This window comes from Somniosus microcephalus, chromosome 6 (genome assembly GCF_052327205.1).
Source record: "Somniosus microcephalus isolate GS21.2 chromosome 6, FLI_Smic_1.0, whole genome shotgun sequence".
NCBI classification, from domain to species: Eukaryota; Metazoa; Chordata; class Chondrichthyes; order Squaliformes; family Somniosidae; genus Somniosus; species Somniosus microcephalus.
This window is the reverse complement of record NC_140992.1, coordinates 52479969-52495451: the sequence shown is the minus strand read 5'-3', so window position 1 is coordinate 52495451 and position 15483 is coordinate 52479969. Positions and strand designations below refer to the sequence as shown.

The following is a 15483-nucleotide window of genomic DNA, read 5'->3' as shown; positions in this document are numbered from 1 at the left end:
GCCAGTGGCGCTACAGCCACTGACTGCCTCTTTAGGCGCTAACAGGTGGCGCTACTCACCCAATGACTCTTAATTCTATTCCTTCAGTGATGTTGTCAATTACATAAAAGGAAATATGCAGACGTCAGAAAGAATGGAAGTTTTAATGCCTTATTGTTACAGCAGGTAAGAGAAGGCACAATCTAACCAGCTGTTCGAAACAATTTAACATGCGTCACTGGACTTTTAATCACCAACATATACTAATCAGGATAGCCCCAACACGGACAGCACTGGTGGCCATTGCATGTTTTTATGACGACATTTGCTGTTCATTGTTTGAATAAAGTACTTAAGTCTTGCACGATAGCAAAATACTGCAGATGCTGGAAATCCGAAATAACAACAGAAAATGCTGGAAAAACTCAGCAGGCCAGGCAACATCCGTGGAGAGAAAATAGAGTTGACGTTTCGGGTCTAACCCTTTTTCAAAACTGGAAAGGAAATGAAATTTAATTTCCTTTCCAGTTTTGAAAAAGGGTTAGACCCGAAACGTCAACTCTATTTTCTCTCCACGGATGTTGCCTGGCCTGCTGAGTTTTTCCAGCATTTTCTGTTGTTATTTCGAATTTCCAGCATCTGCAGTATTTTGCTATCAAAATAAAAGGCCAGTTTGGAGGCTGGGAGAGAACAAAAGAGAAGCGAAGAGACATTAAGAGGCATTCAAAATGAGACGAGATGGTGATAGGACTAGTGGAGACAAAAGACGGCTCTAGATTAGGTGTGAAATGCGCTGGCAGAATGGGAGACAGCTGCCATGTGGGAGAGAAAAAAAGGGGGGGGGGGGGGAGCCCAAAACAAAGGTGTGGATAAAAAATATAAGTAAAAAATGTAATGGGGGCCGAGGTTATGATCTGAAATTGTTGAACTCGATATTGAGTCCGGAAGGCTGTAAAGTGCCTAATCGGAAGATGAGGTGCTGTTCCTCGAGTTTACGCGGAGGCTCCACGGAAGCTCATCTTCCAATTAGGCACTTTACAGCCTTCCGGACTCAATATCGAGTTCAACAATTTCAGATCATAACCTCGGCCCCCATTACATTTTTACTTATATTTTTTATCCACACCTTTGTTTTGCGCCCCCCCTCCACTCCCCCTTTTTTTTCTCTCCCACATGGCAGCTGTCTCCCATTCTGCCAGCACATTTCACACCTAATCTAGAGCTGTCTTTTGTCTCCACTAGTCCTATCACCATCTCGTCTCGTTTTGAATACCTCTTAATGTCTCTTCACTTCTCTTTTGTTCACTCCCAGCCTCCAAACTGGCCTTTTAATTTGTTTCATTTCCTGTGCTTTTTCAGTCTTGACAAAGGGTTTTGACCTGAAACGTTGACTCTATTTCTCTCTCCACGGATGTTGCCTGGCCTGCTGAGTTTTTCCAGCATTTTCTGTTGTTACTTAAGTCTTGCAGATGGATTCCGCAAAGACTAGACATTATTTGAAAGGATTTTATGGCTGTGAAAGTCTAATGTTTTTGATGTACTAGTTAGTTACAGTTTTGACCTAACCATAATAGACTTAGAGGCAAGACCAAGAAAGACTGTAACCAGTAGAGATCAAGTGGCTACTACTCTTCCAAGGAGCATTAGTCCATCTTTTTCAGAAGATTTATAACGAAAGCAAATCAAAGGAAATTAACTGACTATGTTATTTGAACTCGCTTCAATAACTTGCTGTTACTGCTCTCTTCTAAAATAACTATCTGTGAATAAATGTTTTGATGGATCAGTCTGTTATGAAAGTTTCTGGCAGGACCAATATTAATCGTCATTTGAATTTGCATAAGCATGTAGTGGGAATCCTACACGTAAATCCAGAGACAATAAATGAGTCTGTTGTTCACCTAAGACATGCTATCTCAGAATAGTTTGTGCACTTTGTTATACTTCAGTTTAGAAAAAACAAGAAATTGCCTATAGGAGCTGGTTTTTGCATTAGGCACAAAAAAGTTTCTGAAGAAACTCAAATCGTAATACATAAGCTTCACAAAAGTAGTCCCACTCATGAGACCACATTCATTGTGTGAAGTCCCCTACATGATATTCTATACCCCCATGATAGAGTAAGGATAAACTTCTAAATTTATTGCCAAGTTTAAACTAATTCTTGATTGTATTCAGGGTGCGAGAAATGCAGTTGCTAATCAACCGATGACAACACATAAATACAAGATTTTTCAAATTTTCTCCTCAGTAGCCGTTTGGGAACCCCCTAGTTTCCTAGTCAAAATTATTGATTTTTCAATTATTGAGGATTACACTGTGCAAATCTTTCATGTGCTCTTCAAAATGGTGAAATCCCAGGTATAGGTAAGATATCTCACTATTAAAGATGAAAAAATGAGAAAAATACTAATACCAAGGAGGAACGGGTAAGACAGTTATATCGAAAATGTATTATTTATATCCATGGAGTGAGAAGCAGAATTTTTGGAAAGTAGAAATGCATAAAACATGACTGGCCTGGAAAGAATAAGACTAGCGCAAAAAAAACCTAGCATCTGTGGTTTCTATTACAATTACGCCAGGACCACTCTGCTCCAGACCTCATTACAGCCTTGGTCCAAACATGGACAAAAGAGTTGAATTCTAAAGGTGAGGTGAGAGTGATTGCCTTGACATCAAGGCAGCATTTGACCATGTGTGACATCAAGGAGCCCTAGTGAATTTGAAGTCAATGGGAATCGGGGGGAAAACTCACCACTGGCTGGGGTCAGTCGTACCGAGCACAAAGGAAGATGGTTGGGGTTGTTGTTGGAGGCCAATCATCTCTGCCCCAGGAAATTGCTGCAGGAGTTCCTCAAGGCAGTGTCCTAGCCATCAGCTGCTTCATCAATGACCTTCCCTCCATCATAAGGTCAGAACTGGGGATGTTCGCTGATGATTGCACAGTGTTCAGTTTCATTCACAACTTCTCAGATAATGAAGCAGTCAGTGCACGCATGCAGCAAGACCTGGACGACATTCAGGCTTGGGCTGATAAGTGGCAAGTGACATTCGTGCCACACAAGTGCCAGGCAATGGCTATCTCCAACAAGAGTCTAGCCATCTACCCTTGACATTCAACGGGATTACCATTGCCGAATCCCCCACCATCAATATCCCGGGGGGGTCACCATTGTCCAGAAACTTAACTGGACCAGCCACATAAATACTGTGGCTACAAGAGCAGGTCAGAGGCTGGGTATTCTGCGGTGAGTGGATCACCTTTTGACTCCCCAAAGCCTTTCTACCATCTACAAGGCACAAGTCAGGAGTGTGATGGAATACTCTCCACTTGCCTGGATGAGTGCAGCGCCAACAACACTCAAGAAGCTCAACATCATCCAGGACAAAGCAGCTTGCTTGATTGGCACCCCATCCACCACTTTAAACATTCACTCCCTCCACCACCGTGGGTGCAGTGTGTACCATCTACAAGATGCACTGCAGCAATTCGCCAAGGCTTCTTCGACAGCACCTCCCAAACCCGCGACCTCTATCATCTAGAAGAACAAGGGCAGCAGGCTAATGGGAACACCACCACCTCCAAGTTCCCCTCAAAGTCACACACTATCCTGACTTAGAAATATATCACTGTTCCTTGATCGTCGCTGGGTCAAAATCCTGGAACTCACTCCCTAACAGCACTGTGGGAGTAACTTCACTTCACGTACTGCAGCAGTTCAAGAAGGTGGCTCACCACCACCTTCTCAAGAGCAATTAGGGATGGGCAATAAATGCTGACCTTGCCAACAATGCCCACATCCCATGAATGAATAAAAACATTATTTTGGAGAATGGAGACTTTCTATAAGAGCACTTCCTGTTTTTCTATTCACTGTTCAGCCCAAGCCACACACTTATGTTCAAGATGACAGAATATGCAATGACCCGGATTTTGTGGTGGCAATGATGGCAAAACTGTCAGGGTTCGCCATCATTACTCCTCTGAAAGTGACACCAACTTCTGGAGTCAGCGCATGCGCAGATAAACACGGAAATCCAGAGGTTGCAGTCAGTCATTGCCTGCTCCTCCACAGGTTGCGCTGTGTATGTCCCAGAGCCGGCAATCAATTCAAATCACAGTTCCTGATGAAAACTTCCCCTATTAGGCTGGAATATCGCTGTCTTAACCACACCCCCACCCAAAAAAAAGTTAAGCCTTGTTGGAAGAGGTGTAATTAGGCTTTTAATGGCATATTGACTGCTTAATAACCATTCTGGCCCTGAAAAACTAATTTTATATTTGTGGAATGTCAAATTTTTCCATTAATATTATAAGAATTACATGGCTTTTAATATAATTTTTTTTTTAAGTTTATATTTCAGCTTCTACCTTAATCCTATGTGTATGTCCCAATCCTTATTTCACTCTGTGTAAAATTTATAAAAAAGTAAAAAAAACTGGCTGCTTAGCCTGCTTGATAACATCACTGTTGCTGGACGGTGGTGATTCGCTTCATTTGGCGCCAAATTCAAACTAAGGTCAGGAGAGCTGAAATTCATGCCACAGAGATCACTGGATCTTTGTGGGCAGCTTTCTTCGAGGGTAGCGGTGAGCACCGTCACTTTGCCTCTGACCGCAAATTCCAGGCCAATGTCTCCCCAGACCACAATGAATGATGCTCTTAGCCAGTTCCCAGGAAGCACCTTAAAGCAGCCAATAGAGAGGCTAATTTTAATTTCCAGCCTGTAGCTTTTCCATCCCAAGCATCATGTCTGAGCTCAGATACTCAGGTGAACAATCAGACCTGTGTCCTTTCCAGCAGTACTACCACGCAATAGTAGTCCAAAAAACAATGCCCTAATCCGCCATTTCTACATTTGCTACTTCTTTTAACCTTTGTCCTTCACGTAGCTTCTTTTGCACACCACAATTTAATTTGTAACTGGTCTACAACAATGCCTCATTGCAAGAATTACAGCCAACATGTTCACTCCTACACACTTCAACATCCACTGCCATTTCCTGAGGGACTACTAAAGTCACTGTTAAATGTACATTTTATACAGAAAACTATCTTTTCACATTATAGAGTTCAATTTTTAGTATGGAGATAACAAAAGGAGCAGAAAGGAAGGAAATGCAAAAATATTTATTTTCCACCATCTTCAGCCCTTATTCAAAAACTAATTATGACATTGTCAACCTACTAAATCTAATTTAATAGGGAAAACCCAAAAATGATTCTGGAAAAACTTACTTTGTGTACACAGCATCGCACATACACGGAAGTTAAATGTATAAACATTGTGGGAAAGAGTTCTAAATCTAAATCAAAATACTTTTAGGAGAGGAGGGGAAGAAACTATTGAAATTCCCTTTCCGCCACCACCCTTCCCACCCCGCCCCCAACATGAATAAATAAGTTAAGAATGCTTCCTTTTTGATAACAGCTATTCAGTTTTGTCAGTTAAAATCAGTCTCATGGAAACCCTAGATAGGATCTCAATTATAAATGGCTTCTTTGGATGATCCATCAACTGATCTGTATCGCACTGTATGATTATGGTGAGCTCAACACCCTTCCAGCAATAGATGTATATCAATCCCCTCTCAGCTTACTGACAGTTTGCCAGAAATGTACAAAAATCATTCAAGCATAATCTTTTTCTGGCCAAGAGCCCCAATACAGAGGGCCTTCCATAAGGCTACATTTTTGACTAAAAGAACTAACAGCTCTACTCAGGAAAGAGAGATTCGTAACTCTTTCTCCCTTGATGAAATTCTTCCCCAAATGTATTGGTCCCTTTAACAAGGAATGCTGTTCTCAAAAGACAGAAGATTCTTTCTTAGTTAATATTAACACTATGTAAATTCAACCAATTAAGATATTTAACATTCTGAAAAGGATATTAGAGAGACAGGTGGCACATGGTCTCTCATCTGGTCTATGGGTAAAATTCCACTACAGACCATTTCCGCTTTGGTAGAGATGAAGGAGGGCATCACAAGGCCCGGACAGTCACACAAGCATAAACCAGGCTCCACATACAATGTCTAGAAGAAAATTACTCAGTATTAGAAGTTAGCTGAAGTCATTTTAAGGTTGGATTCAATATTCTACTCAAATGCTCATATTTAACCAGAGAACTGTTTAATAGCAAACACTATTATGCATCTGCATCCTCGGTTTGTGAAAAATACTAACTAGAAAATTCTAAAAAAAATCAAAAAGGAACTGATTCGTAAAGTAATCGAAAGTTGAAACATTGCCCTTCACTTTGGGACTTGGTGTATGCAGCCTAGACTGATGGAATGAAAGCTACTTCCCTCAGATGGCTGTATAAAGCTATTAATTGAGCTAAGGCAATATCAATTCAATTCCTTGTGGACAGAAGTCCGTAATTTGTAATTTCAAGTAAATTAACAGCCATGCACAACAGCAAATCTGACAAATGAAAATGTCATATTGGTGCATTAGGCATCTTGAAAAATCCAAGTACAGGAAACTTTGTGCTATCCGGCACCCACGGGACCGAGCTGCTGCCGTTGCCTAAAAAGTGCCGTACTCTCCAGAGTTAATGTTGAGAGATACGGAGATTCTTATCTCCGTATTTGACAACAAACACTGTTGCTTAGCAACAGCTTCTAAACACTCGGGTGTGGCCCTAAAGCTCTGTAGCTGAAGCTGTTGCTATAGCTACAGACCTTGCACAGCTTGACTGTTCAAACAAAGCAAAAAAAACAAACAAAAAGAATAAAAAACAGCTGCTGATTTTTGCCGGTGGCTCCAGATTGCCGGATAGCTCACCTCCGGATAGCACAAAGTTTCCTGTATATTATATATATATTATCAGAGCAGGTGGAGCTTTACTCTGCATTTAACCTGTGTTGTAATTGATCTAGAAATGCTTGCTCTTAACATGGAAAAAAAGTAGAATAACTTTCTATTTCCATCCTTCACTATTGTTTGAACTATTTCACCAAACAGATTTCATAGAATAAAAATCCAGTACTAAAGGACATCAACAAAAATTACCTGAAAGTGTTTTGTGTGGCCTGGAGTTGCAGATACAGAAACTTTCTTATTTTGAAGAATAGTATTGATTGTTGAACTTTTGCCTACATTTGGATAGCCCACCTATCAAACAAAACAAAACCATGATGAATACCAACACAGATACAATTTAATGACCACAGATCTATCCATTTATAGTCAACAAACATTCTCAATTTATAGCATGCATCTCCAAAATGGAAGCACATTGAAATGCATTGTCCATCATTATTTGTAAAAATGATTAGCACAAACTATTGGTTCCTGGAAGTAGATGTTTAAACAAAATATCTGGCCGAATGCAAGATTGCGTAGACATTGAGGCAAGTGTTTTAAAAAAACATACGGCCAAATGTATCAAACTTTAACATCTCATGTCTAAGATTGGCTTTAACTTAGAAGCATCAGAGAGTGGAATGGTACACTCTGAATTTTTGTATTCTTCTATTTAAAAACCGGCATAAATAAACTTTTGCCAACATTTGGATAGCACATGATAGCTATATTTGGGATTTTTACTATTACAAATTCACACTAATAATAAAGTCAGAATGGAGAGCTCGAATCAACTGAAATCAGTTTTATGTGGATAGAACCTCAAAAAGTGTAATATAAACTGTTCTTTTCATATTTTGGAACATATGGCATGCAAAACTAATTCATACAAATCAGCCAACACTGTACTTCTCTTTTGATAATATCCTATTCCAGGATTTCATGTTATGATGGGTCTATCATATATACTGTAAATAAATGCAACTTTTCAAAAGGAAGTTGACTATGGACTTACAAAATCTAAAATAATTAACCCAACTTATCTCATGTCGAACAAAATGTTGGAAATATTCCAATTGATGCCAATCACTAACAATTTAATCCATAACTTTATGCAAAGATTTGCCCACTGGATAGTTGAAATTCTGTGCACTTTCTACCTTTGCCGTATCAGCTAACTCCAAGTCCAAATCCCTGGCTTTACCAGGTTCCTATCCGTTTCTCAATACCATACCTTCTAAAAACTGCTTAATCCAGTCTCTTACATATTTGCTAGCTCCCTGTTCCTTCAGCCACCTGCCCTGGTCACCTCATGACCTACCCTTTGTCTCCAAATTCTTGTTTTCCCCCCCCCCCCACTGGATCATGCCCGGTTTTTCACTTTTGCTTCGACTGCATTACAACTGTATCCTCTTGGTTTTTCCTGTAGCTTATCAGCTCTATTCCGTCTTTTCTTCAAGCAACACATTTTTTTTTACAAAAGTCAGAAGAAAACAAAAAAAAACTAGAATAAAAATCAGAGGGGAAATGGGAAAGAAGGTTTAAAGGCACAAATAAAACATTAAAGAAAAAGAGAACTAAAATAATTTAAAGAAACATAAGAACATAAGGATTAGGAGCAGGAGTAGGCCATACGGCCCTTCGAGCCTATTCTGCCATTCAATAAAATCATGGCTGATCTTCAATCTCAACTCCATTTTCCCGCCCGATCCCCATATCCCTCGATTCCATGAGAGTCCAAAAATCTATCTCAGCCTTGAATATGCTTAACAACTCTGCATCCACAGCCCTTTGAGGTAGAGAATTCCAAAGATTCACACCCGAGTGAAGAAATTCCTCCTCATTTCAGTCTTAAATGGCCGACCCCTTATCCTGAGACTTTGCCCCCTAATTACAGACTCACCGGCCAGGAGAAACAACTTCTCAGGGTCTACCCTATCAATCCCCCTCAGAATCTTATATATTTCAATGAGATCACCTCGCATTCTTCTAAACTATAGGCCTATAATCTACTCAATCTCTCCTCATAGGACAAGCCTCTCATCCCAGGGATCAATCTAGTGATCCTTTGTTGCACCACCTCTAAGGCAAGTATGTCCTTCCTCAGATAAGGAAAGCAAAACTGTGCACAGTACTTCAGGTGTGATCTCACCAAAGCCCTGTACAATTTACTTTACTCTTGTACTCCAACCCCCTTGCAATGAGGCCAACATGCCATTTGCATTCCTAATTGCTTGCTGTACCTGCACGCCAGCTTTCTGTATTTCCTGTACAAGGACACCTAACTCTCTCTGAACACCAACATTTAATAGTTTCGCACCATTTAAAAAATATTCTGTTTTTCTACTCTTCCTACCAAAGTGAATAACCTCATTTCCCCACATTATACTCCATCTATCACCTTATTGCCTATTCACTTAAACTGTCTCTATCCCTTTGGAAAGGAAACAAAAACATGAAACAGGACCTGCTGAAATGGCAAGCTGGATGGACGAAACCCACCCCCCCCATGTTGTAAGCAATAAACAGACAAGAAACCACAACAGAAGAGGGGAAAAAAAGCAAAGACACTTGGGTATCCACTCACTAAGCCCACTGTGATTTCACCATCTTTCACACGATTTCCTTCATGCAAAGTTTTAAAAATCTCCAACAGTTCATTTCGCTGCATCAAACGGCTTGAGTTGCTGATGCATTTTTTTGTAAACGGTGTTGTATTGGAGCTTGAAGCATGTGCAGTCCTGTCATTATCATTGGTGCAGTCCATACAGCCATCAGTGGAGGTATGATTTACATTAGTAACACCAGTCAGGGTCTCAATATCAGACTGGTTTATATTATTTTCCTTCTCGTCTTCTGAACAAGTCTCCCAAAATTCATCATCTTCACAATCTTCATATTCACTGCTGTCACCTTCATCTGTGTCACAAGTAGACCACAAGCCTTCTCCAGCATCATGAAACTGACTGCAAGGTTCCCTTGAGCCTTCTGTTTCACCTTCACTCCTTTCTCTCTCTGGTGCTTCTCCCTAAACATTACAAAAATCAGAAGCATTTAGGGTGGACTATGACATTTTTGGCTATTTGTACAAAATACAGGACTGACTTTTGGTCTGCTGAAAACACATTTGAAAGAGAGAGGGCACCTGTGATTAACAGAAGCCTCGTAAGTTAAATCAAGGTACACAAATATTCTAGTGTCAACAAAATATTAAAATAATTGCCAGTAATATATAGCAACATTCAATTCAATATGCAACAGCCAGAACTCTGGTACTCTTTAGAGCCGTAGCATAATCACAACTATAGATGAAGGATTTCCAGGACTAAAACAAGGTAAGAACCAGCAGGAAACTGATTAGTCTCACTAAAGTAAAGAAATTCTAATGCACTCAAAGTGGACAGTGAAAAATTATGGTGTGGCTTTTTATGTTTATAATATTTAATTCTGATTTCCACCCCCCCTCTTTCTTGACTCCTTAATTTTTAACCCCTCCTTTTCAAAGATGCCTGCATCTTTCCCTTACTATAATTGTGGGTGGTCAGGCAGGCAGCTGTTCAGACAGCTCTATCAATATGGGTGTACTGAACCATCCACCATCAAGTGTACTGATTTACAAGTGTGAATTCACTTTCCATCACTTATGGGAAAGGTCCTTGCCCAGACTGCCTGACTGGGATTGGCGAACCACTGTAGGCGAAGTGGGGAGCAAAGAAAGCCATCACAAGAAAGCCCAGGTCATACCAGTTCATAAAAAATTGCGTTAACATGGTTCTTAAGAATAAACCATCTGCATAATGTGAAACACAAGTCTCTGTCTAAAATTAACATAATGGTCACATTTGAAAATTAATAAAATGCATGCCAGACTTTGCAAGGACCTCACAGAAACAGATCTTGGCCACAGCTGCAGGTGCTGATTGATTTGGTTTCACTACCTTCTAAAAATATACTGACAGGAAATTGGTTTCAGGGTAGAATACTGACAGGAAATTGGTTTCAGGGTAGAAAGCAAGGGTTACTGGTTAGAGGAGTTATGTCAGGAGGAAGGGGGAAGGAATATTGTGTGGGGTGCCCTAGGTATTGATGCTGGAATTCCTAATATTTCTGAATTACATCAATGACTTGGGTTCAGAAACCCATTGTAAATAGATTAAATTTGCAGCTGATATCTGATGCGCTATCAATTACTCATAAAAGACTGAGAGTTAAGCGAGTAACTAAAGGCTTTTATTAACAAAAGAATGAAGGTCTGCCTCGAGTGGTCGACCGGTCCAGAAATACAAAGGGCTGGGGAGCAGTCACCTTTATACTAGGACTTGTGGGAGGAGTCAGCCGAAACATGTCCAGGCATGTACACAGTGGAATACAAACAGTGGTTTACCACATTCACCCCTTGTTTAAAATTGAGTCCGGCGGGGTGAAGTGTATTAAAAGTTAGTGTATTGGAGTCTCTCCGGAGGTCTTGTCTGCCGCTGTGATCGGCGTGGCGACGTCAGGGGTAGTGGAGCTTCCGGCGTCGAGTCCTGCGTGGGCTGTGGCACAGGCGTGTTGTCCTCGTAGATGTCGAGCGGGTCGCGGGGCCCAGGCCTGCCGTCTGCTGGGGCTGGATATCGGATCGTGGGGGGGGGGGGGGGGGGGGGGCGGTGGTGGTAGTGAGTAGTGGGTTACTGCGGCCCCCGAGGGTGCAAGGTCTCTTATGGAGACTGTGTCCTCCCGCCCGTCCGGGTAGGCGTGGAGGAGGTCGACCCTCTCGACCAGGGGGTCCGTTTTATGGGTCCTCACGTGCCTTCTCAGTAGGACCGGCCCTGGGGACATCAGCCATGGCGGTAGCGATGTCCCCGATGTGGACTTCCTTGGGAAGACAAACATTTTCTCATGAGGGGTGGCGTTAGTGGCAGTGCAGAGCAGTGACCGAATAGAGTGGAGCGCATCGGGGAGCACATCCTGCCAGCGGGAGGTTGGAAGGCCCCTAGACTTTGAGGCTAGCAGGGCGGCCTTCCAAACTGTCGCATTTTCTCTTTCCACCTGACCGTTCCCCCGGGGGTTGTAACTGGTGGTCCTGCTTGTGGCAATACCCCTAGTTAGCAGGTACTGACGGAGTTCGTCGCTCATAAACGATGAGCCCCGGTCGCTATGGATATAGCTGGGGAAACCGAACAGGGTGAAGAGGTCGTTCAGACATTTAATGACCGTGGCACTGGTCATGTCCGGGCAGGGGATGGCGAACGGGAAACGGGAGTACTCATCAATAATATTGAGGAAGTACACATTGCGGTCGGAGGAGGGGAGAGGCCCTTTAAAATCAACGCTCAGGCGCTCGAAGGGGCGAGTGGCTTTTATCAGGTGGGCCCTGTCTGGTCTATAAAAGTGCGGTTTGCACTCAGCGCAGACTTGGCAGTTCCTGGTCATGGTCCTGACCTCCTCAATAGAGTAAGGCAGGTTGCGGGCCTTGATGAAGTGGAAGAACCTGGTGACCCCCGGGTGGCAGAGGTCATTGTGGAGGGCCCGCAGTCTATCGATCTGCGCGCTGGCGCAGGTGCCACGCGATAGCGCATCCGGGGGTTCATTGAGCTTCCCGGGCCGGTACAAGATCTCGTAATTGTAGGTGGAAAGTTCGATTCTCCACCTCAAGATCTTGTCATTTTTGATTTTGCCCCTCTGCTTGTTGTTAAACATGAAAGCAACTGAACGCTGGTCAGTGAGCAGGGTAAATCGTTTTCCGGCCAGGTAGTGCCTCCAATGACGCACAGCCTCCACAATCGCCTGGGCCTCCTTCTCAACAGCGGAGTGTCTGGTCTCCGGGCCTTGGAGGGTTCGTGAAAAGAAGGCCACGGGTCTCCCCGCCTGATTGAGGGTAGCGGCCAGGGCAAAGTCGGACGCGTCGCTTTCCACCTGGAAGGGGATGGATTCGTCCACTGCGTGCATGGTGGCTTTGGCAATGTCTTCCTTGATACGGTGGAAGGTTAAGCGGGCCTCTGCCGTCAAGGGAAAAGAGGTGGACTTGATCAGCGGATGGGCCCTGTCTGCATAGTAGGGGACCCACTGGGCATAATAGGAGAAAAACCCTAGGCACCTCTTCAGGGCCTTGAGGCAGTGGGGCAGTGGGAGTTCCATAAGGGGACGCATCCGGTCGGGGTCGGGGCCGATGACTCCGTGTTCCACAACACAGCCAAGGATGGCGAGGCGGTTTGTGCGGAATATGCACTTCTCCTTGTTATATGTCAGGTTCAGGAGTTGGGCGGTGCGGAGGAATTTTTCGAGGTTTGCGTCATGGTCCTGCAAGTCACGGCCGCAGATGGTCACATTGTCCAGATATGGGAAAGTGGCCTGCAACGCATTTTGATCTACCATCCGGTCCATCTCCCTTTGGAAGACGGAGACCCAGTTGGTGACGCCAAAGGGAACCCTAAGGAAGTGGTAGAGGCGGCCGTTTGCCTCAAAGGCAGTATACTGGCGGTCCTCAGGGCGGATAGGGAGCTGGTGGTACGCTGATTTCAGGTCAATGGTCGAGAAGACGCGGTACTGCGCGATCTGGTTGACCATATCAGCTATGCGGGGGAGTGGGTAGGCGTCCAGCAGGGTGTAGCGATTTATTGTCTGGCTGTAGTCGATGACCAGGCGCTGCTTCTCGCCGGTCTTAACGACCACAACCTGGGCTCGCCAGGGGCTGGTGCAGCCCTCAATAATCCCTTCCTTCAGGAGCCGCTCCACTTCGGTTTTAATGAAAACCCTGTCCCCGGCACTGTATCGCCTGCTCTTTGTGGCGATGGGCTTACAGTCGGGGGTGAGGTTAGCAAACAGTGGGGGGGGGGGGGGGGGGGGTGACTCTGAGTGTGGAGAGGTTGCACCTGGTGCGCGGCGGGCAATTTGGGAGCTGCTGGCTGCGGACTGAGAGTGGGGGTAGGGGTCCACCGTACGCCATCGTAACACTTTTAAGGTGGCACTGAAAATCTAACCCCAGCAGGACGGCAGCGCAGAGGTCGGGCAGGACCAGAAGTTTAAAATGATCGTACACGGTCCCGTCTACTACGAGTGTCACTACGCAGTAGCCGCCGATGTCCGCCGACTGGGACTCGGAGGCCATAGAAATCCGCTGGTGCGCAGGCAGGACTGGGAGAGAGCAACGCCGCACCGTGTCGGGGTGGATGAAGCTCTCCGTGCTCCCAGAGTCAAAAAGGCAGATTGTATCGTGGCCATTTGCCTTAATGTCCATTGTGGAACTGGCCAGCTGGTGCGGTCTCGCTTGGTCCAGTGTAACGGATGCCAGCGTAGGGGTCGGTGTGTCGCTACGGGTATCAGATGAGGCGGTGTTGGGGGCCTGCTGCGTTCCGGCTGTCGTCCAAGATGGCGGCGTCCATGATCCCCATGTGGCTGGAGGCGTCCAAAATGGCTGCTGTACCGGTGGTTCGCACATGGCCGGGGAGGCCCAAGATGGCGGCCTACATGGCCCACACGCGGCGCTGCTGGGGTTCGGGGTGGCTTTGGCCCTGCAGACGTTAGCGTAGTGTCCCTTCTTCCCGCAGCCCGAGCAGATCGCGTTTTTCGCCGGGCAGCGCGCTCTGGGGTGTTTTGCCTGGCCACAGAAGTAGCATTTCTGGCCTTGGGGCACTGCTGTCTGGCCTTGGGACACTGCTGCGGTAGTTGGGCCGTTGCTGGGGTGTGGCTGGGGTGGCACGGCGCTATGAGGCGGTCCTACCGTGTCCCAGGCTGTCATTCCCCGCGGCATCCACGGTGCAGAGGAGTAGGCATCCATGCCCCGGTAGGCTGCATCCAATGATAGTGCGAGTTCAGAGGCCTTGTTGAGGTCGAGGTCACTCTGCTCCAACAGTCGCTGTCGGGTGTAATTGGATCTGTGGCCCGCTACAAAAGCGTCCCGGATAAGTTCCTCTGTGTACACGGCGGCCTTTACATCCTTACAACCACAGGCCCGGCCAAGCACAGACAGTGCCTGAAGGTATTCCACGGTCGATTCCCCAGGTTGTTGTTTACGACTCCCCAGAAGGTGCCTGGCGTACACTTCGTTCACTGGGCGCGTGTACTGGTCCTTGAGGAGCTTGATAGCGTCCGCGTACGAGGTCGCGTCTTGGATGACCGAGTACACTCGGTGGTTCACTTTGGAGGTCAGGACATCCAGTTTGTCCTCGTCCGATTTGATTGCTGCGGAGGCGGTCAGGAATTTTTCGAAACACTTAAGCCAGTGAGTAAACTTGGTGGATGAGTCTGCCTCCCGATGATCTAAGTCCAGGCATGCTGGTGTGAGGATCTTCTCCATTATAAAAATGTTGTTAATAAAATTGATGCGCTATCAATTACTCATAAAAGACTGAGAGTTAAGAGAGTAACTAAAGGCTTTTATTAACAAAAGAATGAAGGTCTGCCTCGAGTGGTCGACCGGTCCAGAAATACAAAGGGCTGGGGAGCAGTCACCTTTATACTAGGACTAGTGGGAGGAGTCAGCCGAGGCATGTCCAGGCATGTACACAGTGGAATACAAACAGTGGTTTACCACAATATCAAACTGGGAGAGGCAGTGGATTTGGAGGAGGCTGCACAGAATTACAAAATGAGTTAGATAAAATATATAAGTGGACAAAAGAATAGCAGATAAAATTTAATATGGGTAAAGGTAAAGTACTGCACATAGGAAAGAAAAATGGGTGACACGTAGGGGTTATTTGGGAGAAGT

The 15483-nt window shown here is 44.8% G+C and overlaps 1 protein-coding gene across 1 annotated transcript in view; it reads right to left on the bottom strand.

The window, feature by feature from the left end:
• lsg1 (large 60S subunit nuclear export GTPase 1) overlaps nt 1–15483 on the bottom strand; it is a 42661-nt gene that overhangs the window by 14888 nt on the left and 12290 nt on the right. The window contains exons 8-10 of the mRNA XM_085990218.1: nt 9382–9822; nt 7002–7103; nt 5876–6019 (exon numbers count right to left, since the gene is read on the bottom strand). Coding sequence (XP_085846344.1) covers nt 5876–6019; nt 7002–7103; nt 9382–9822 — 687 coding nt within the window. The remainder of the gene's footprint in view (nt 1–5875; nt 6020–7001; nt 7104–9381; nt 9823–15483) is intronic.